This window comes from Phodopus roborovskii, unplaced genomic scaffold, assembly GCF_943737965.1.
Source record: "Phodopus roborovskii unplaced genomic scaffold, PHOROB, whole genome shotgun sequence".
Lineage (NCBI taxonomy): Eukaryota > Metazoa > Chordata > Mammalia > Rodentia > Cricetidae > Phodopus > Phodopus roborovskii.
The window spans coordinates 7,214,080-7,235,196 of record NW_026126575.1 but is presented as its reverse complement, the minus strand read 5'-3'; the positions used below and the strand labels follow the sequence as shown (position 1 = coordinate 7,235,196).

The 21,117-nt window shown below is 40.7% G+C and overlaps 1 protein-coding gene and 1 pseudogene across 2 annotated transcripts in view; one reads left to right on the top strand and one right to left on the bottom strand.

The window, feature by feature from the left end:
- Slc25a26 (solute carrier family 25 member 26) overlaps positions 1-10,238 on the bottom strand; it is a 106,504-nt gene extending 96,266 nt beyond the window's left edge. For both annotated transcript variants that reach the window (XM_051203424.1, XM_051203425.1), the window contains exon 1: positions 10,129-10,238. In XM_051203424.1, the coding sequence (XP_051059381.1) occupies positions 10,129-10,161 (33 nt within the window). In that variant the 5' untranslated portion in view covers positions 10,162-10,238. The remainder of the gene's footprint in view (positions 1-10,128) is intronic.
- Positions 10,239-15,303: 5,065 nt separating this feature from the next.
- LOC127236013 (proteasome subunit alpha type-3-like) lies at positions 15,304-15,842 on the top strand (annotated as a pseudogene).
- The last annotated feature ends 5,275 nt before the right edge of the window (positions 15,843-21,117 follow it).

Sequence of the window (21,117 nt, the reverse complement as noted above, 5' to 3'; positions counted from 1 at the left end):
AGCTCATATAAAACCTCACACACTTATAGTGGGAGACTTCAATACACCACTCTCAACACTAGACAGGACCACCAATCAGAAACTCAACAAAGAAACAAAAGAATTAACAGAAGTTATGTCTCAACTGGGGTTAACAGACATCTACAGAACATTCCATCCATGGAACCTTCTCTAAAATCGACCACATACTAGGTGACATAACAAACCTCAACAGATACAAGAGAATAGGAATAGTCCCCTGTATCTTATCGGACCACCATGCTTTAAAATTGGAATTCAACAACAACACAAATAACAGAAAACCTGCAAACTCATGGCAACTGAACAATGTGCAATTGCACCACTCCTGGGTCAAAGAAGAAATAAAGAAAGAAATTAAAGACTTTCTAATATTCAACGAGAATGAGGATACAACATACCCGAACTTATGGGACGCCTTGAAAGCAGTGCTACGAGGGAAGTTCATTGCACTAAGTGCCCACATGAAGAAAACAGAGGATAGTCACATAAGAGAATTAACAGCCCAACTGAAAACCTTAGAACAGAGAGAAGCGAATACACCCCGCAGGAATATACGCCAGGAAATAATCAACTTGAGGCCTGAAATCAACAAAATAGAAACCAGGAAAACAATACAAAAAAATCAATGCAACAAAGAGTTGGTTTTTTGAGAAAATCAACAAGATAGACAAACCTTTATCCAAATTAACGAAAAAGCAGAGACAGAACATGCAAATTAACAAAATCAGAAACGAAACGGGGAACATAACAACAGACACAGAAGAAATCCAGACAATTTTCAGGTCATACTTTGAAAACCTGTATTCCACAAAAATTGAAAATTCAAAGGAAATGGACAAGTTTCTGGATAACTATCACTTACCAAAATTAAATCAAGAACAGACAAACAACTTAAATAGACCTATAACACGCAATGAAATAGAAGCAGTCATCGAAAGCCTTCCAACCAAAAAAAAGTCCAGGGCCAGATGGATTCAGCGCAGAATTCTACCAGACATTCAAGGAAGAACTAATACCACTACTCCTCAAACTGTTCCACAAGACAGAAACAGAAGGTTCATTGCCAAACTCTTTTTATGAGGCCACAATAACTTTGGTACCCAAACCTCACAAAGACACAACTAAGAAAGAAAACTACAGACCAATATCCCTGATGAACATCAATGCAAAAATATTCAATACAATACTGGCAAACCGAATTCAAGAATACATCAGAGAAATCATCCACCATGACCAAGTAGGCTTCATCCCTGGAATGCAGGGATGGTTTAACATACGAAAATCTATCAACGTGATCCACCATATAAACAAACAGAAAAAGAAAAACCATATGATTATCTCCCTGGATGCAGAAAAAGCCTTCAACAAAATTCAACACCCTTTCATGATAAAGGTCTTGAAGAGGTCAGGGATAACAGGGACATACCTAAACATAATAAGAGCAATATACAGCAAACCAACTGCCAACATCAAACTGAATGGAGAGAAACTTAAGCCAATTCCTCTAAAATCAGGAACAAGAAAAGGCTGCCCTCTCTCTCCATATCTCTTCAATATCGTACTAGAAGTTCTAGCTAATGCTATAAGACAACAAAAGGAGATCAAGGGGATCCAAATAGGAAAGGAAGAAGTCAAATTGTCTCTATTTGCAGATGATATGATAGTTTACATAAGCGACCCAATAAACTCTACCAGGGAACTCCTACAGCTGATGAACACCTTCAGCAAACTAGCAGGATACAAGATAAACTCAAAAAAATCAGTAGCCCTACTTTTTTCAGACGACAAAGAGACAGAGAAAGAAATCAGAGAAACATCACCCTTTACAATACCCTTTACAATAGCCACAAGAAACATAAAGTATCTTGGTGTAACGCTTACCAAACAAGTAAAAGACCTATATAATAAGAACTTTGTGGCTCTAAAGAAAGAAATTAAAGAAGATACCAGAAAATGGAAAGATCTCCCATGCTCTTGGATAGGTAGGATAAACATAGTAAAAATGGCAATCTTACCAAAAGCAATCTACAGATTCAATGTAATCCCCATTAAAATCCCACCACAATTCTTCACCGACCTTGAAAGGATAATAATCAACTTTATATGAAAAAACAAAAAATCCAGGATAGCCAAAACAACCCTATTCAATAAAAGAACTTCAGGAGGCATCACCATTCCTGACTTTAAGTCTACTACAGAGCTATAGTTCTGAAAACAGCCTGGTATTGGCATAAAAATAGACAGGTAGACGAATGGAATCGAATTGAAAATCCTGATATTAATCCACGCACCAATGAAACCTGATTTTCGACAAAACAGCTAAAATTATACAATGGGGCGAGGACAGCATCTTCAACAAATGGTGCTGGCACAATTAAATGAGGGTGTTTAGAAGACTGCAGATAGACCCATGTCTGTCGCCATGCACAAAACTCAAGTCCAAATGGATCAAAGACCTCAACATCAATCCAGCCACATTGAACCTCTTAGAAGAGAAAGTAGGAGGTACCCTTGAACAAATTGGTATAGGAGACTGCTTCTTGAACATAACTCCAGGGGCACAGACACTGAAAGAAACAATTAATAAATGGGACCTCTTCAAACTTAGAAGCTTCTGTAAGGCAAAGGACACAGTGGACAAGGACAAGACCAAACGGCAGCCCACAGACTGGGAAAAGATTTTCACCAATCCTATATCCAACAAAGGGCTGATCTCCAAAATATACAAAGAACTCAAGAAACTAGTCAACAAAACACCAAATAACCCTATTAAAAAATGGGGTACAGAACTGAAGAAAGAATTCTCAATAGAGGAAATCAAAAAGGCTGAAAGACACTTAAGAAAATGCTCCACATCCTTAGCTATCAGGGAAATGCAAATCAAAACAACTTTGAGATACCATCTTACCCCTGCCAGAATGGCTAAAATTAGAAACACCAATGATGACTTATGTTGGAGAGGATGTGGAGAAAGGAGAACACTCCTCCACTGCTGGTGGGAGTGCAGACTCATACAGCCATTTTTGAGATCAGTATGGCGGTTCCTCAGGAAAATGGGAATTAGTTTACCACAGGACCCGGCAATCCCCCTCTTAGGCATATACCCAAAGGATTCACATCCATGCAACAAAGACATCTGTTCAACTATGTTCATAGCAGCACTATTTGTAATAGCAAGAACCTGGAAGCACCCTCAATTGAAGAATGGTTAATGAAGATGTGGCACATCTATACAATGGAATACTACTCTGCAGAAAAAAATAATGGTATCTTGAAATTTGCAGGCAAGTGGATGGCACTTGAAGAAACCATCCTGAATGAGGTAACCCAATCACAAAAAGAGGAACTCTAGGTCTAAAATCCATATATGATATGCATTTTAGACCTAGAGCAAAGGATCACCAGCCTATAATTCACATCACCAGAGGAACTAGGATACAAAGTGCATTCTAAGAGATTCATATAAAGTCCCTCACAGAACTGAGAAGGGACAAGTCCCCCAGAGCACAGGTGAAGTGGGGGGGCAGCGAATGGAGAGAGAAGTAGAAGAAAATGAGGGGGAGGAAAGGAAAACATGTGCGACCAGGAAGATTGAGCCTGGTTAGGAATAGAAGAAATAGAGAGAGAGAGAGAGAGAGAGAGAGAGAGAGAGAGAGAGAGAGAGAGAGAGAGAGAGAGAGAAAGAGAGAGAGAGAGAGAGAACATAAAAGAGGGAGCCAATATTGGTTTGAAGATAAAATTGAACACAAAGAAAGGTCGAGAGAACTACAAGACTGCTCCCAACTAACAATCTCAGCTTCCGTGGAAAGGCTATCATAAATGCCCTTCCCAGAGAGTGAGATCAACAACTAACTTATCCATGGAGCCCTCAACTAATGCCTGTTGGAAACAGGAGCAAACACCCATACATAAACACTGAGTCGAACTAGAACCCAGACGCAGATGGAGAGGACAAGACCATGCTGCAGAAACACATACAGACAGCTTACCTGAACTAGGAGGAGCTAATGGCCACTAGACTGATAGCTGGGAAGCCAGCATGGGACTGACTCAGGCCCCCCTGAATATGGGTCTCAGCCAGAAGGACTGAGCAGTCTAAGGGACCTCAGACAGTGGAGCCAGGATGTATCCCTGGTGCACAAAAGGACTTTGCAAACACATCCCCCATGGAGGGATAACTGCCTTAATCTAGAGACAGGAGAAAAGCCCTAGTCCCTACTTCACATGACCTGTCAGATCTACATGACCCCAACTGGACGGCATTGCCCTACATATGGAATTGGGGTGGGGGGATGGGAGGGGAGGGTGGTTAGAGTGCATGTGAGAGGGCAGAGAGGGTAAAAGGCAGGGAAGGAGGGAGGGAGGAAGGGAGGGAGGGAAGGAGGGAGGGAGGGAGGGAGTGAGGAAGAGAGGGAGGGATGGAGGGAGGGAGGGAGGGAGGGAAGGAGAGGGAACTGGGATCGACATGTAAAATAATAAATTAAATTTAAAAAAAAATGCTTTGACTCCAAAATTTAAGTTGAAGGACAAGTTACTGGGGAAAAGGATTTCTATTTTTGTTTCCACAGAAAATGAAAAGATGTGGATTCCTTCCAGACTAATGTGGTTTGATCAAGCCAGACTACCTGAAACAGAGTACGAGGTGATCCTACATTCAAAACAGCTGGACAAAGCAGCCTTACAGACTACAGCCAGGATCTCTTAATCTTCTTCGAATCCCCATGACAGCGCCCCTTACCAGCAGGAAGTAGTTTGGAAAGAACGACGCCCAAATTCCCAAATATTGTGTATAAATGTTTGTTTTCATTTAATTAGACTTTGTTATATAAAATAAAATAATAAAAAAAAGAAATAATTAAATCTGCAGGCAAACAGAACTAGAGTAGAGTGACCCAAACTCGGAAAGACAAATGTCACATGTTCACTCTCAACTGCAGTTCCTAACTCTGAATCTTCAGTTAAGTGAATAACCTGGAGTAACTTTAGAGAGCAGAACAGGAAAAGGCAATCATGGGAGGGGGCTAGAAAAAGGAATAGCAGGTGATATGAATTGGAGGGGGTGGGGAAAAAAGGCAAGGAAGCTTTGTATATATAGGAGGGAAGAGGGAAGTCAACATACAATGAGAGGGAGAGAGAAGGGATAAATTAACACCAAGGATATTTGATGAGGTATCAAAGAATCATATTATCTTATATTTACCTAAAATTATACACAAGACATGTAAAGTGTGTGTGTGTGTGTGTGTGTGTGTGTGTGTGTGTGTGTGTGTGTTAAATGAAGATATGCCACTTGAGCTTACAATATGTTCCACACATGCAGTACTAGGGATGAGAAACATCCATTTGATTTGTTGGTTAGAGTAGTCAAAGACACTACCAAAACTATATAGGCTGTTGCCATTGCCCTTAGTTGCTTCTCAGAGGTTAAAGGTAAGTTCCTATTGCTGAAGACATCACACACTTTGCACACAGGACTTTGAAGACTTGAACTGAAAATAAGCTTCAAGCTTCTTCCAGTAGTCAGAAAGCTTCCAAGGGAGGGAAGCAACCAATAGTACTATCTAATGACCACCATAGCAAGCTATCCCTAAAGGTGCAGGAGTGGCTCAGGGGACATTGTGGAGGAGGCGACAGAAAGAGTGTAAGAGACAGAGGACTAGGAAGTCTGCTATAAGACTCTTTTGTCTCTTAGACATGACAAGGAACCTATGGTCATGACACCTCAACAATATGGCTGCCTAAACAAGACCTGAACAATGATATGTCAACAGACATGATAACACAGCAGAGAGAACTCTCAAGGGGCCCTACCCATAGACAAAAACCTACAGGCAACTACAACTGCTGAGAGGGGGAATTAGCCCTCCCATAGATGAGCCCCCTAATTGGTTATCCAATTCAAAGTTGTCAGCTCTGAAATCATACACACACATGCTACACCAAAGGGACTCAGCAAGTTGTATTTATACATTTATGCACTTTCCTGTGTAACAATGATAAAGAGGCCATCAATTTGGGAGGGATTTGGGGGGCATGGGAAGGTCTGGCAGGAACAACATGGGGTGGGAGGGAAGGACAAGGAAGGAGGTGATATATTTTAGTTTTTTTAAGTCTTAATAAGAAGTGAAAATAAGTAAAAGAGAGTACCCAGATGTAATGACATATACCTGTAATCCCAGCATTGAGGAGGCTCAATCCAAAGGACCCGGAATTCAAGACCAGCCTGGATTACAGAGGGAGACTATCTCAAAATTAATTACGTAAATAATAAATAGGTGGCACGCAATATATAGTGCTTTTATGCCTTTCAACAATTTATCCTGTGGCTGAATCAGACCTAATGTCTTATTTCATCTTATGAACTACTGAGTATTAATTCTGCATAACAACTTTTTGGGGGACTTAAATTTTCAGACAGCTAATAATTCTTATCCACCTAGATCTGTAGTAAGAAGCACACATCTAAGGATTCACATATTGTTTTCTATGTTTATTATATCTGCTAATCTCATGACAACTTCTAATTAAGTGACTAAATTTTTGGTATTCATTTCTAAGGAAATGAGTTTCTCTTAAAAGTGGAAAAGAAAAACTGGACGGTAACAAACAGGCAGAACATTTTAATAATTATATCACAGTAAAAGAAGGATGAAATTTTGAAAAATACAAACCTTTCAGCAGAGCGCTGAAAGGTCCACAGCACCATTCACAGGTGGGTAGGAGGGCAGGCTACACCATTGCAGGTGAGAACCCTCATTGTAATTAGCTGTTTGCTAACCATGTCCATCTTTTTAACACTGAACCATTTGAACATAATCGCTTTAAAATACAGAAAATTTACAGCTAGAATGTGTCCATGGCAAATAAAGGAGGGGGGAAGGGAGAGAAAGAGTGGGTACTTAGTCACACTTATGGACAAAGTTCAAATTTAATCTAAGCTTTGAGTTTACAAATTTTCCAGTTTGTGCAAAGCTTAGTGTGTGGTAGATGGACTTGCTCTACCCACCTTTCAGCACAAAACTACTGCAAGAGGTCAGTGGAAAAACAAAACAGTGCAATGCCTATTTGTTTCAGTTAAATAATACAAGTGAATTAGTAAAAACCAAAGTGCATTAGCAAATGTATTAACACTGTAATGCCACATGATCAACCTGAAAACATTTTAGAAAATAATTTTAAAGACTATGAAGCGAACGTCCTAAAAAGAGCTCTGAGATGAGTTAGGAAAGGGCTGCAAATGCTACTAAAATGCCTAGGCCAGGTACAGTGGCACACACCTGCTGTAGCCCAGGGCCATCAGTGGGAGATGAAGACACAAAGAGAAAGGAATGTGTGATTCTCTGCAGAGACGGGCTGTATGCACCCTAGAAGAGGCTCAGAGAGAGAGAGAGAGAGAGAGAGAACATAAAAGAGGGAGCCAATATTGGTTTGAAGATAAAATTGAACACAAAGAAAGGTCTAGAGACCTACAAGACTGCTGCCAACTAACAATTTGAGCAACCATGGAAAGGCTACCATAAATGCCCTTCCCTGATAGTGAGATCAACAACTAACTTATCCATGGAGCCCTTATCTAATATCTGTTGGAAACAGAAACAAACACCCATACTTAAACACTGAGTCAAACTAGAATCCAGATGCAGAAGGAGAGGACAAGACCATGTGGCAGAAACACATACAGACAGCTTACCTGAACAAGGTGGAGCTAATGGGCCCCCAGACTGATAGCTGAGAATCCAGCATGGGACTGACTCAGGCCCCCCTGAATATGGGTCTCAGCCAGAAGGACTGAGCAGTCTAAGGGACCTCAGACAGTGGAACCAGGATGTATCCCTGGTGCACAAAAGGACTTTGAGAACACATCCCCCATGGAGGGATAACTGCCTTAATCTAGAGACAGGGGAGAAGCCCTAGTCCCTACTTCAAATGACCTGACAGATCTACGTGACCCCACCTGGATGGAATTGCCCTATATGTGGAATTGGTGTGGGGGGATGGGAGGGGAAGGTGGTCAGTGTGCATGTGAGGGGGCAGAGAGGGTAAAGGGAGGAAGAGGGAACTGGGATCGACATGTAAAATAATAAATTAAATAAAAAAATCATAACTGCTCCCTTTTTAGCACAAACCTAAAACACCTGTGTGACATAAGCAAACCCCCTCCCCCCAACACAGACCACCAGCTGACCACACATTCACGGCACCACCAGTGATCTGCCAGCTGGCTACCTAATACATCTCAAAACTGCTATGCCTGCTTCCTACAATGGCCACTCACTCTCCCTGCTGGACTCCAGCTCCCGTATATGAAAGACAGGCTCACAGAAGTAAAAGACTAACCTCATCTTGCAGTCTTCTCTCTAACCGTCTTACAGTCTGCTAACAGACTGGGGATGAAGAGCAAACCTTGGCCTTGTCTTTCTACTCTGGTGATCTGGTGCCCTCCTTTCAAACAAGCCCTGCTCTCCCCATCCTCCACTTTGAGTTTAGATCCCCTTTAGGAGACTGTAACCAAATGGTATTTCTGATGCAGTGCTGAGGACTGAATCCAGAACCCCACACATGCTATGGGAGGCAAATGTTCTACTCAGCCAAACTGTTAATGATACAGTCAGGCATCAGACCTGTCAGGCATCAGGTCAGTGTTTTGTTTACCAATGCATTCCTAGCATGGGCACATGAAAGCACTCAACAACCACATCTAAAAGATGTTATTCATGTCTTAGAAGGTACTGTACACCAACTTGTAAAAAAAATATACTAGATTTTAGAAATATCAAAAGGCAAAACCAATCAGCACACATCCAAAACACAAACCAGCCAGGCCAGTGATCCATTCCAGTTACCTGAGGAGACCATTTTAGTTTAAGAGTCAGAGGTACCTAAGAAATATTGCAAGACCCCACCCCATCTCTAAAATGAGAAGAACTTGAATGACCAACAAAATGAGAAACACTTCCTTATCTCTAATGAAATAAAAAATTATTTTGAAATTAAATTAGAAATGATTTAAATATGAATCCTATTTATTAACTAGAACACTGGGGTAATACTTCAGCTGTTTGCGAGACTTGAAGAACACATGAAACACATATCATTTCTGAGAACAGTAATGTTAAGTGACAAAACTACTACTGTTGCTATATTCCCACGATATCCTGAACCCAGCCCACCTGTCATTTATCCCAACATTCACTTCAGCACTGTCTCCAACACCTGACGCTCATGGAGCGGCTTCTCTAGTTCAACACTGTATCTCCAACCCCTTTATACAGAACATTAGTTAATTCTGTGAACAATGCTACTTGGCTTCTATTTGCTCATTACAGGGGCATTTTAAAAATTAAGGTGTTTCCTGTCTGCATCTGTACACTCCTCCACAACAAAATCAAAATCAACCATTCTGTCTTGCATCTGCTGAGTCTATTATCCCCGGCTAGGCCTGCTGTCCTCAAACCAGTCCTCAAAAGAGCACTGGTTTTCATAATTCAGTGGAATAAAAAACAAACAATCTATTGACTCCACAACTATTTATGCTCAGTACTTCTTCAAAGCCTACACTTGGAGCAAAATAAGCAGATTACTACAAACTAAATAAATGGGTAGATACAACAATAAGTTAAGTTAGGGTCTTGGACGGAAAGGTCATGAGTGATTTCCTTAATAGTGTGTATTGCCCTGTTTCTTTAATTCCCAAGTTCAGAGTGAATTAATGAATAAGAGAAGCTGTTTTGCCTTGAGTAAAGACAATGAAAGGCCTGGCAGGAGGAGGCTGGCAGTTCTGAGTTGGAGGCCAGCCTGGTCTACAGAGGGAGTTCCAGGGCAGCCAGAGCTACACAGATGAACAGTCTCAACAACCCTCCTCCCCACAAAAAAAAAGACAGTAAGTCAAGCATTCCTGTCTCCTCTGACTGAAATCCCAGCAAGACCTACCTGGCCTTGAAAACAGGATCCCTGGACACCCCTCACCCCGGGCTTGCTCCTAGACCTAGCTGTCAATGACCTGAAAACAGACCACTGCACAAACCCCAAAGAAGGCGCCAGTGCAGAGAAGCTGCCACGGCTCCCATGCAGCCTGCACCCAGCAGTCCACGCCTGCCGCTCACTCACCACCAGCGAGGCCGTGAAACCCGGCGCGTCCATGGCCCCGCGAGCCCGCGAGGACTAAAGTTAGAGGTGGAGCAGAAGCAGGTGCTGACCCACGGAGCTGGGCGCTGCCATGTTTGGGGCGGGGCATGGACGACTACTTCCGGGACAGGTCTCATGACATCACTCGATAACAACCGCACACGTGGTGGTGCTTGGCGTTGAGCATTTGGGGAGGCGGGGAAGCTGCTGGGGTGGGGGCGTCTCGGGTGTGTTGGACGCCTGCATACTGCCCTCCCGCAGCCCTGATGTGATGCGTTATAAGGACCTGGCACAACCGGTAGCCCCGGCTGCGATCTACCGAGAGAGTCCGGAAGAGAGACCGGGAAGCGTGCAGAGCTTCGGGAAGGACTTGCCTGTACCTGAAGGCCAGCCTGCGGTTTCCTACTCTCAATCCAAGTCAAGTCGTTGATTCCTTCCCTTTATCTGTGCAAGTTCCTATCTGGATTTCTGTTAATCCATTTTCAGAAAAATTGCTAAACAAAAATACGTTTCCTTTACCAAAAGAAAAAAAAATGTATCATAATCCTTTTCTGCTGACGTTTATTTCCCTTTAAATTGATTTACTTATTCAAGAGTAGGTGTGATGGAAAAATTAAAAAATTAGGGCTTATGATAAGAAGGGAAAACTAGAGAGAACAAGAATTTCTGCCAGTAGATAACTACAGAGTACAGAGCCCACGTGCTGTTCTCAGGAGATTTAAAAAAAAAGAAAAGAAAGAAAAACCCCCTAACCTTGCAGGTGTGCTAATCAATCTCTTGCCTATCCATGATGACCTTGTAAAGAAACTTTGTACTCTCTGAAATGTCTGTAACTTTGGAAACTTGTGAACTGATACTATGGGCCTCAAGCCTCCCTTTTCCTTTTCCCTTTTAAAAACCCCTTCACAATTGTAAGTAGGCTCCTTACTCTTCCGAAAGAGTGAGATCCCAGCCTGTTTGGTTCTTAGCAATAAAAAGCTTTTGCCTTTGCTGTCGGGAGTCTCCTCCTTGGAGGTTGAGGAAGCTTGTAGGCACAACATATGGGAGGGGTTACTAGAAGAGAGAAAGGGAAGATACAGTTGGGGCCAATGAGATCACAAAAGTTTAATTGGGGTGGCTCCTTTATTGTTTGAAAGTTCAGTCCATTATCATGGTGAGGACCATGGCAGTGTGCAGACAGGTAGAATTGGTGCTGTTATCTTCTAGATAACAGGAAATCTACTGCCAGTCACACTGAAGGAGCATGAGTAAAAGAGACCTCATAGCCCACCCCCACAGTGACACACTTCCCCCACCAAGGCCACACCTCCTAATAATGCCACTCCCTTTGGGGGCCATTTTCTTTCAAACCATTACAGTAGATAAAGTGCTTGCCACCAAGTCTGGAAGTGGCTACTAATAAATACTATTATTCAGAGCCAATGAGATGGTTCAGCAGGTAAAGGCCCTTGCCATCAATCCTGAGACCTGAGTTCACTCCTCAGGACGCATATGGTAAAAGAGACAACCAATTCCCACAAGTAGTCCTTAGCCTCATATATTATATGTTAAGATGGTATATGAAAAGAAAATATATGTTACTACATATTAATATATTGATAAATATAATTTTAAAACTATACATATATATGAAATATACATATATATATATATATTTCAATAGACACTCTAATCCAATGGCAGAGTATGTGCTTACCTAGCAAGGCCCTTAGATGTAGGAAGACAGGAAGAAAAAGTACTCTGTGTGTGTGTGTGTGTGTGTGTGTGTCAATTTGAGTTTGTGTGGGATAGAATCTCGCTGTAGCTCAAGATAGGCTAGAAGTCACTATGTAGCCCTGGGTGGCCTCAATTCTTAGCAGTTCTCCTGCTTATGCCTCCCAAATGCTGGGATTATAGATGTCAGCCATTCCACCTGGATAATAACTTGTTTGTCTTCCAGGGTCTTGAACATGCAGGAACAGCATTTTGCCACACAGACTGCATCTACAGTCCACCACCTAGCCACTTTTGCATATTTTATAATGAACTAGAAGAAAATAGATTTCAAAGATTACCCACAAAGAAATGATAAATATTTAATGAACTGGAAATGTTAATTGCTGACCCAGCCATTTTACATAGTGTGAAAAATATGTACAATCACTGTGTCAGCTAAAAATAAAATGGCATAAGAAATCACTTGCTGTGATATGTAATGGTTCATCTTGCTCACTGTGGAGGCCATGTGTGCACTTTGATGAACATGTCATTAACTACTTAGAAAGTTTCTTGGAGTACGCTTATCTTGATAAAGATAGACAGTACCTTCTAACCCTCCATATATATTAAGGGCCTGCTAAATCTCAGTCATGGCACTGACTAGTGGATTTTTCCCCTCAGATAATCTTGTGTGAGCCACAAAGGACAATCTTTTGATGAACTCAGTCAACTTGTTGGGGACCTAATTTACATCTGCAAAACCCCTTTTTGTAATAAAATGCAACATGACCATCATGGCAGTGTTCTGTCACAAAGGTCCTGCTTACACTCAAAGGCAATGAAGGATTGTACAAATAGGGTATGAGAGGGCAGGAATCTTGAGGGCCATTTGAGAATTCTCCCTACCACACTTTTCTTGATAAGGCCACTGGGAGTTTGACAGTAAGCTTCCATTAACATTCCCCTCAAATTCCCTCCACTTTTTACTAAGGCCTGGTATCAAGGTATTCCACAGTTCATGAGATACTGTTATACACCATCTCTGTGTATAGGGTGGGTGGGTTGGTTGGTTGGTTTCAGCTTAACAAGTAAGTAGCTTAAAATGTTAACAAATTCTACCTCATACCATTTCCCTTGGTTAGGAATCTTGGAGAACTTAGGTTCAGTAGTTCAGGGATTCTCATGACTTACATTGATGGTGTTGACCAATATCAAATCATAAATCTTGACTGTAATTGGAGAATCTCCTTACAAAGTGGTAGCTCACTTCTGTGTCTTACAAATCAGTGATTGGCAGGAGGCCTCAGTCCCCCCCCCCATATTTACCTCTCCATTCCATGTTGTCACTTACTTGTTCTCATAGTGACTATTTTTTCCCCAGAGTGAGTACATTAAAAGGTAACAAAGTAGAAACTACAATCTCTTTTCATCTTTGTGACTTTTAATTTTTTAAAAAATAGTATGTGTGTGGGTGCTTTGTCTGCATGTATGCCTGTATAAAATGTACATGCCTGGTGCATGCAGAGACCAGAAGGTGGTGGGTACTGGAATCAAACCTAGGTCCTCTAGAAAAGCAGACTCTTAACCCCTGAGTCATCTCTCTACCCACCCCCAATCTTTTTAAATTATTATACCTGTTTTATGTATATGGGTGTTTTGCCTGCACATGAGAAGGCCCAAAGAGGGTGTTAAATTCCTGTAACTGGAGTTACAGAGACTTGTTAGTCACCATGTCAGTGCTGGAATCAAACCCTGATCCTCTGGAGAAGAGGCAATACTCCTAATCGCTGGGCCATCTTTGTAGACCCAATTTTTAAGTTCTAATTAAAATATATATCATTTCTCCCTTTCCTTTTCTCTCCTCAAACCCCTCTCACCCCCACTTATTCCCTCTCAATTTCATGACCTCATTTTTATTCTCTCTCTCTCTCTCTCACACTCACACACACACACACACACACACACACACACACACACACACACACAAACACAAGACCAGCCTGTTTGAATCCATTCAGTGTTTTTGTATGCACATGGTTCTGGAACTCATCTTGGTATTGAATAACAAATTAGGCGATCATCCCTGGAGAATACTAATTCTCCCTTTCCACAAATGTTAAACTATAACATCTTTTATGACCCAGACTCAGAAGGAAGTCAGTAGCCATTCTTACAATACTTACTGGTAATACAAGTCATTCATTTATACGGTTAGGTTGGACTAGTTAAGTGTCAGAAAGTCAGTAAAAATCAATGGCTGCCATATTGGAAACTGGCTTCCACACTAGAGAAATGCAGCTCAAGACCGTCATGAAATATCACTGTATGCCAGGTATAATGGCACATGCCTATAATTCTAACACTCAAAAGGTAGAGTCGGGAGGATTGCTATAAATTCAAGACCATAATGAGTAACATGCTATGCAAATCTATATAGCAAACAAGACCTTGTCTCCAAAAAAGAAAGACTGATTATATACATACTATACACATTCTCTGTGATGGATAAAATTAAAAAGACTAGTATTGCCTAGGATGAAAAGCAACTCATGCACTGTCTTGCTGAACTTAATATACAACAAAGTACAACAGTCACCCTAAAAAACAAACATAGTACACCCAAAACTGTTATACTATTATTAAGAGCTTTGTGTACAGAGGGAAAAATGGAAATACCCAAAGGTCTACCAACTAATGAATGAACATTTTTTACTTCATACTGACAAAAGAGCATTGCTTAATAAAAAGTAATCAGTGGGCTCATGAGATGGCTTAGTGAGGAAAACCACAGGCTGTGCAAGCATGAGGACCCGAGTTTGAATCCCCAACAATCACATAAGAAAGCCAGGCATGTCCAAATGCGCCTGTAACCTCAGTACTGAGGAGCAGAGACAGGGGAATCCCAGGACCTTGTTTGCCAGGAGCTAGCCAAAAAAAAACAAAAACAAACAAAAAAAAAAAAAAAAAAAAAAAAAAAAACGACAAGACTTGGGTTCAGTGAGAGACTCAAGTTAATAAGGCAGACTGTGCCTGATAGTACAGTGGCTCCTCCAAGTACAGGACACCCAGTGCCTCCTCAAGACAGCACATGAACATGAGCTCTCGTGTGTGAGGACACCCAGTGCCTCACACACATGTGAACATACATCACAAACACACACTACAAACACAAAAAATAATACACAAACATTTAAAGTAAATTAATGATGCCTTCAACAGCATAGGTTAGTCTCAAAGCACTGTAGTAAGTGAAAAATAAATAAAACCTAAGAGGATTCACAATCTAGTAAAGATAAATGTTTTAACTTTACACTGTGTGTGTGTGTGTGTGTGTGTGTACACAGACATGTATGAGTGTATATGTATGTACCACAGCAAGAGTTTAGGTCCTCTAAAAGAGCAGCCAGTATTATTAACCACTGAGCCACTTATTTTTCCTTTTTTTTTTTTTTTAAATTGCAACATGTTGATCAACATGCTGGAATGGCATTTGCAAGCTTACTGGCAGATGCTCATTCATCAGCAGACATAACAAAATCAGAAGCTTCCAACTGTAGATGTTAACTTTGGCTGCAACATTCCCCCTAAAACATCATGCATGGCAGCACTGTACATATATGCTTGTACCCATACATACTTGTACATGCTACAGTGCTCTTAGACCTTTGGGCTGCAGTCTCATGTTAGGGTCTTACAGGACAAATGATCAAGAACAGCTCTGTGTCATTGTCCCATCAGGTAGTTCATATGGTTACTGCAACTGTGCCATTGGAAAATGCAGGCAAGCTGCAAAGACAGAAATAGAAAAGCTTCAGATGAAAGGATCGACCTGCCTTAATTTAACTTAATTAAAAGTTAAAGAAGACACTAGAATAATTCATGTTGCACATAATGGATTAAGGATAATGCTTTTGAGCCAGATCTCAGCTGGGTTGGTGACATGAAATGTTCCAAAAGATATAAGGGAGGAAGCAGAGAAATGTGTTGAAGAAAGTTGAAGTAAAACAGCAAATCATATGATAACAGTGTGTAATATTAGTGCCACCTAGTCTGTTTTACATTTTATGATAGGCCATGTAGCTGTTTAATGCCATAAGCAACTCTCTCTCTTTCTCTCTCTCTCTCTCTCTCTGTGTGTGTATATATATATTATATATGTATGTATGTGTGTACATAAAATCTACTCAGTAATTTTCACTAAGCTTTTGTCTTATAAACAAAATTAATGAGAAGGAATGAAGAGAGGTATTTTAAACCAGAGAACACATGCAGTATACATAGTAATCTCATTCAAGATTTAATATGTAAACATGAGCTATAAATGGCACACAGAGAGTCTGGATACTGTATGCTATTGTCTTGTCTTTGTACTGTTTGACTACTAAGGAAATAGCAACAACTGTTAAAAGAAATGCTGCTGGATTAATCCAATTTATATATTTTAAAAATGCTATGCCTTCCAAATTTAAGTCTAAGGACAGGTTACTAGGGAAAAGAATTTCTATTTTTGTTTCCACAGAAAATGAAAAGCTATGGATTTCTTCCAGACTAACATGGTTTGATCAAGCGAGACCACCTAAAGCAGTGTCCCAGGTGATCCAACATTTAAAACAGCTGGGACAAGGCAGCCTCGCAGACCACTACAGCCAGGATTCCTGTGTCTTCTTAGGACTCCCCAAGACAGTGCTCCCTACCAGCAGGAAGCAGTTTGGAAAGAACGATGCCCAAATTCCCAAATATGTTTGTTTTCATTTAAATGGGTTAGTGATCACAACCAATCTCTTTTTCCGGGTAAAAAGGGGATTATGGTATATAAATGAATATTTTGTTTTGGAATGGATTTTCATTTATTGATACAAATTTAAGGTCAATTTTGTGATATGTATATTTCTCTGCTTGTTTAGGTATTTTGTTTATATAGCTCATTTAAATATGTAATGTATAATTTAGTACCGATTATAGAGTTACCTATAATAGTCAAAAGTTATAGTTAAGTTAGTTAGGTTTTCTAGATGTACAGAGATATATTTCAAATGGATAGGCATTCTTCAAACCTTTTAAAGACCTATAGAATATGACATTTAAAATGGTTTAGGGTTTTTCTTAACAGTGAGGCACAACTTCTCTTGGCAAGACCACCTGATTCAGAAAGGAAGATGGACATCGAAGAAACTTGTTATGGAGTTTGCCTCCAATATGGAAAGACCAGCCATTTGGACAAGATACTGCTCTAGTCTGGATTATTTGACTTGATGCTGTATAAACTGGACATGTAGGACCCACAGGAAAATGACTGTTAAAACAAGATGAACATTACTGTAGGGTTCCTGCTTCATAGAAGAATCTGCCAGACATTCTGCAGGACACAGAGAAAAGTGACTGACAAACTGCCAACACAAATGGGACAATTTAAAATTTCGTGCTTTGCTGAAAAGTCTGCCAGACACACTATGTCCTAAGCTGAAGATGGAACATTACAGAAGAACTTCAGGTGACTGACCAGGCAGCAAGATGTGTCTCATTTCTAGAGTTTATATATTATCCGTCTGTGGTCTTTGATGGAGTTGAAGACAGATAGTTGATGGGAGATGCCATTATGTATATATGTTTCTCATACTGGTTAATGAATAAAGCACTGTTGGCCAATAGGAAAGGAAGATAGGAGGGACTAGGAGACAAGGAGGAAAGAGGAAGAAGTAAGGAGGAGGCAAGATGGAGAGTCTGGAGAAAGCAGAATGCCGGCCGGCTCCCCGGTAAGAGAAGACCACGTGGAAATACTAGATTAGCAGAAATGGGTTAATAATTAAGGCAGAGCTAGCCGATAAGAAACTAGTACCTGGCCAACAGCATCATATCAAATACAGAGTCTCTGTGTATTAATTGGGGCTGGCACGGCGGCCGGACAAGACCAGCGGCGGGAGGAAAAACCTTACTCCTTACAGATAGTTATGATTATAGTTTTTCTTAGTTAGGATTAGAGATAAGTTACATATAAGACTTTAGACTCACAAAGATAGGATAGATGATAAAATATTTTCTTTAAATTTTGCTAATGTTAATGAACTAAATATTGCAATTATAGTTCTTGCTTAATAACTGTTTTGTTATATATTTCACTATGCAATATTTAAAAACCCTTTTTATTTTAGACAGAAAAGAGGAGATGATGGGAGATGCCATTCTGTAAATATGCTTCTCTTATTGGTTAATAAATAAAGCACTGTTGGCAAATAGGAAGCCAAGATAGGCAAGAAGGCAAGATTGACTAGGAGGCAAGAATGATTCTGGGAGATGTACTGAGGAGATTCAAGATGTAGAGACTTAAGAGAGAAGCAGTCTGGACCCTTTCTCCAGTAAGCCAAGACCATGTGGAAACACTTAGATTAATAGAAATGGGTTAATATTTAAGACAGAGCTAGCCAATAAGAAAATATATATATATATATATATATATATATATATATATATAAAACAGGCCAACAGCTTTATATCTAATACATCTTCTCTATGTGTTATTTGAGGGCTGATGTGGCTCTGGTACCAGGCTGGTGGGAAAACTGCTCATAACAGAGCACACAATTGGTTATCCAATACCAAATAGTCATTGCTGAAAACACACATACAAGGAATATTATACAGGCTGAGCAGCATATATTTATGCATCTAGAAATGTATATGTATGTGATGACAATTAATGAAAAGAGAGGCCATGAATTTGAAAGAGAACAATTAGGGATATGTGGAAGGGTTTGCAGGGAGGAGAGGGAAGGGAGAAATGATATAATTATATTCAATCTCAAAAAATAATGTTTTAAATTATTGATCTATAAATACAAAAGAGAAAGAAAAAGAACGAAAGTGGGGCAAGTTTGTAAACTCTCCATGCCCACCACAAGTGATATACTTTTTCCAGCAAGGTGGCACCTCTCAAAGTTTCCATAACTCCTCCAAACCCGGACCAAGTGTTAACCACCTGAGCCTGTGAGGAATACTGTCCATGAATATCAACAGAAAAAAATGCAGAGGCTGCAAAAGAAAAATTACAGATAGCTAATGAACATATGGAAAATATCTTAAATTCAGTAACATCAGAGTGAAATTTAACACAATCATAAAGCATATACTTAGCTTGTCAAATGGGTAAGGGCTTTCCAGAGGGACAATTGAAGCAGTACGGCAAGATACATCAGAACCCTAAGACCCACTTTGTCTTCAACTGCCCTGCCTTCACTGTACTCTAAGGAACTGTTTGAGACAAGCCACTGAAATATGGACAGGATGTTCATTTCACTGTTCAGTACAGAAACTAAGATGTTTGCCTAGTGGAACTAGGACTAAATCCAGGACCACCTCACATACACCAGGTACATTCTATCCCTGATTTTTATCTATCTGCAACCCTATTCCCACTTCTTATTTTTAAGTTCTCACTAAGCTGTCCAGACTGGCCTGCATTTTCTCTGTAGTTTCCATAGGCTTGATTTTCATGCCTCAGCTGGGATTATAGACCCAAGTCAACAAGCCCAGATGACCATAAGCATTTATATAATAAGACATATTCAACAGTGTCTGGTTGATATAATTTGGCTGTACTATAATAAATAGCTATTTAAATCCATTTGGGTTGAAGATTCTTTAAAGATGGAGAAGAATGGGAAACACAGAAGCAGTTCCCTGGGATGTGGGGCAGGTGCTTGAGACGACCATCAAGAACTCATCTGGCATACAATTGGAACTGGCCCTTAAAGGAGAGCAATTGGAAGGCAGAATGGTGGAGACTGTAACAGGGCCCCAGACCTTAGTTGGCCCCCAGGTCTCTGCACAACTGACTCCATGATGGAAGTGCCATTCAAACTGTAAGACCCAGCACATACACAGCACCACCTGCCAAAACTAAAAGCAAACGGACATAATCCATCGAAGTCCATAGTTAAGGAAAGTCTCTAAAAAAGTACTAACCGTGCTTTTATGGCTTCAGTAGTTCTGTTCCTAGCTAACTGTTCTTGTTAACTGAAGTATGTCAACCCAGGACGGTTTTTGTTTTTTGTTTTTTGTTTTTTTTTCGAGTTTTTTGTTGTTGTTTTTGTGCTTAGAAGCTCACCCTGAGAAAGGCTCAGGTGTCCAGTGGGATCCTGAATATCCAGTGTGGTTGCCGGCCAGCTAATAAGAGCTTTCTACTGACTAAAGCCATGCCCCAGCAGTCTTCTCTGAAGACCTCACAACAGAGAGAAGCCGGGTTTCTTTATCTAACAGTTCTAACAATTCTAACAGGTGTGCTCTCCCTCTACAGTATCTCAATCTCCTCACTGTGACTTCTTTTTAACACTTCCCTTTTAGTTCTAGAAATGTCGACATTTCTTCTCTATGACAAGGAGACTCCCTTTTCTTTTTTAAAATTGAATTTTCTTAACCCTGAACATATTTGCCTCCAAAATGCTAGCTGTGTGTTTTCTGCTTACTGCTTAAACTCTGACAAAGTCAAGTTATTTTGACTTTTATAAACTTCTGCATGTTAGTTCTTACTACTTAGCAGTTTCAGACATCCCATGTGAGATGTTTTTCATTTGTTTGTTTGTTTTTTTGTTGACAGGGTTTCTCTTTGTAGCTTACACTGTCCTGGAACTTACTCTGGAGACCAGAGTGACCTCAAACACACAGATATCCACAGGCCTCTGCCTTCTGAGTACTGGGATTAAAAACATGCACCACCACTGCCTGACTGTTTTAATTACTATGCCTAAGAAATTCATAAAATAAAAAAATGCCTTTAATCTATAAGCACCTTGCCCAAGGACAGATCCTCCCTGAGACCCTGGAGGTTGTTGTTCAAATAAGATAACAAGCCATGATCCTACTCCACCGGAGGCCATGACCGCTGCTAGAGCTCCAAGTAAGCCCCCTTTAGGCAGACACCCACTTCTCAATTCCCACCCACCTACCCCAATCTCCCTTCTCCTCCTTGTCACCATATCCCAGACCCCAACTTCACCAGTGGCAACCTGGCCAATCAAAAGTCATACAGACCATCAGAACTCCAGCTAAGCTGCCCCCAGGGACCCCCTCGTTCACTATGTTGGTTCCATTCCACCCTATCCTCAATGCCCCCACTCCTCCTTATCGCTGTGTACCAACCCCCAACTCGGGCAGAGACACCCTGCTCAACCAGAGGCCACACTGTCCTGAAAGCTAGAAAGGAAACAGAAACCAAAGAACAAAACACCCATCCAACAAACAAACTCATAAATCAGCACCTATACCTATAATCATCCAAAA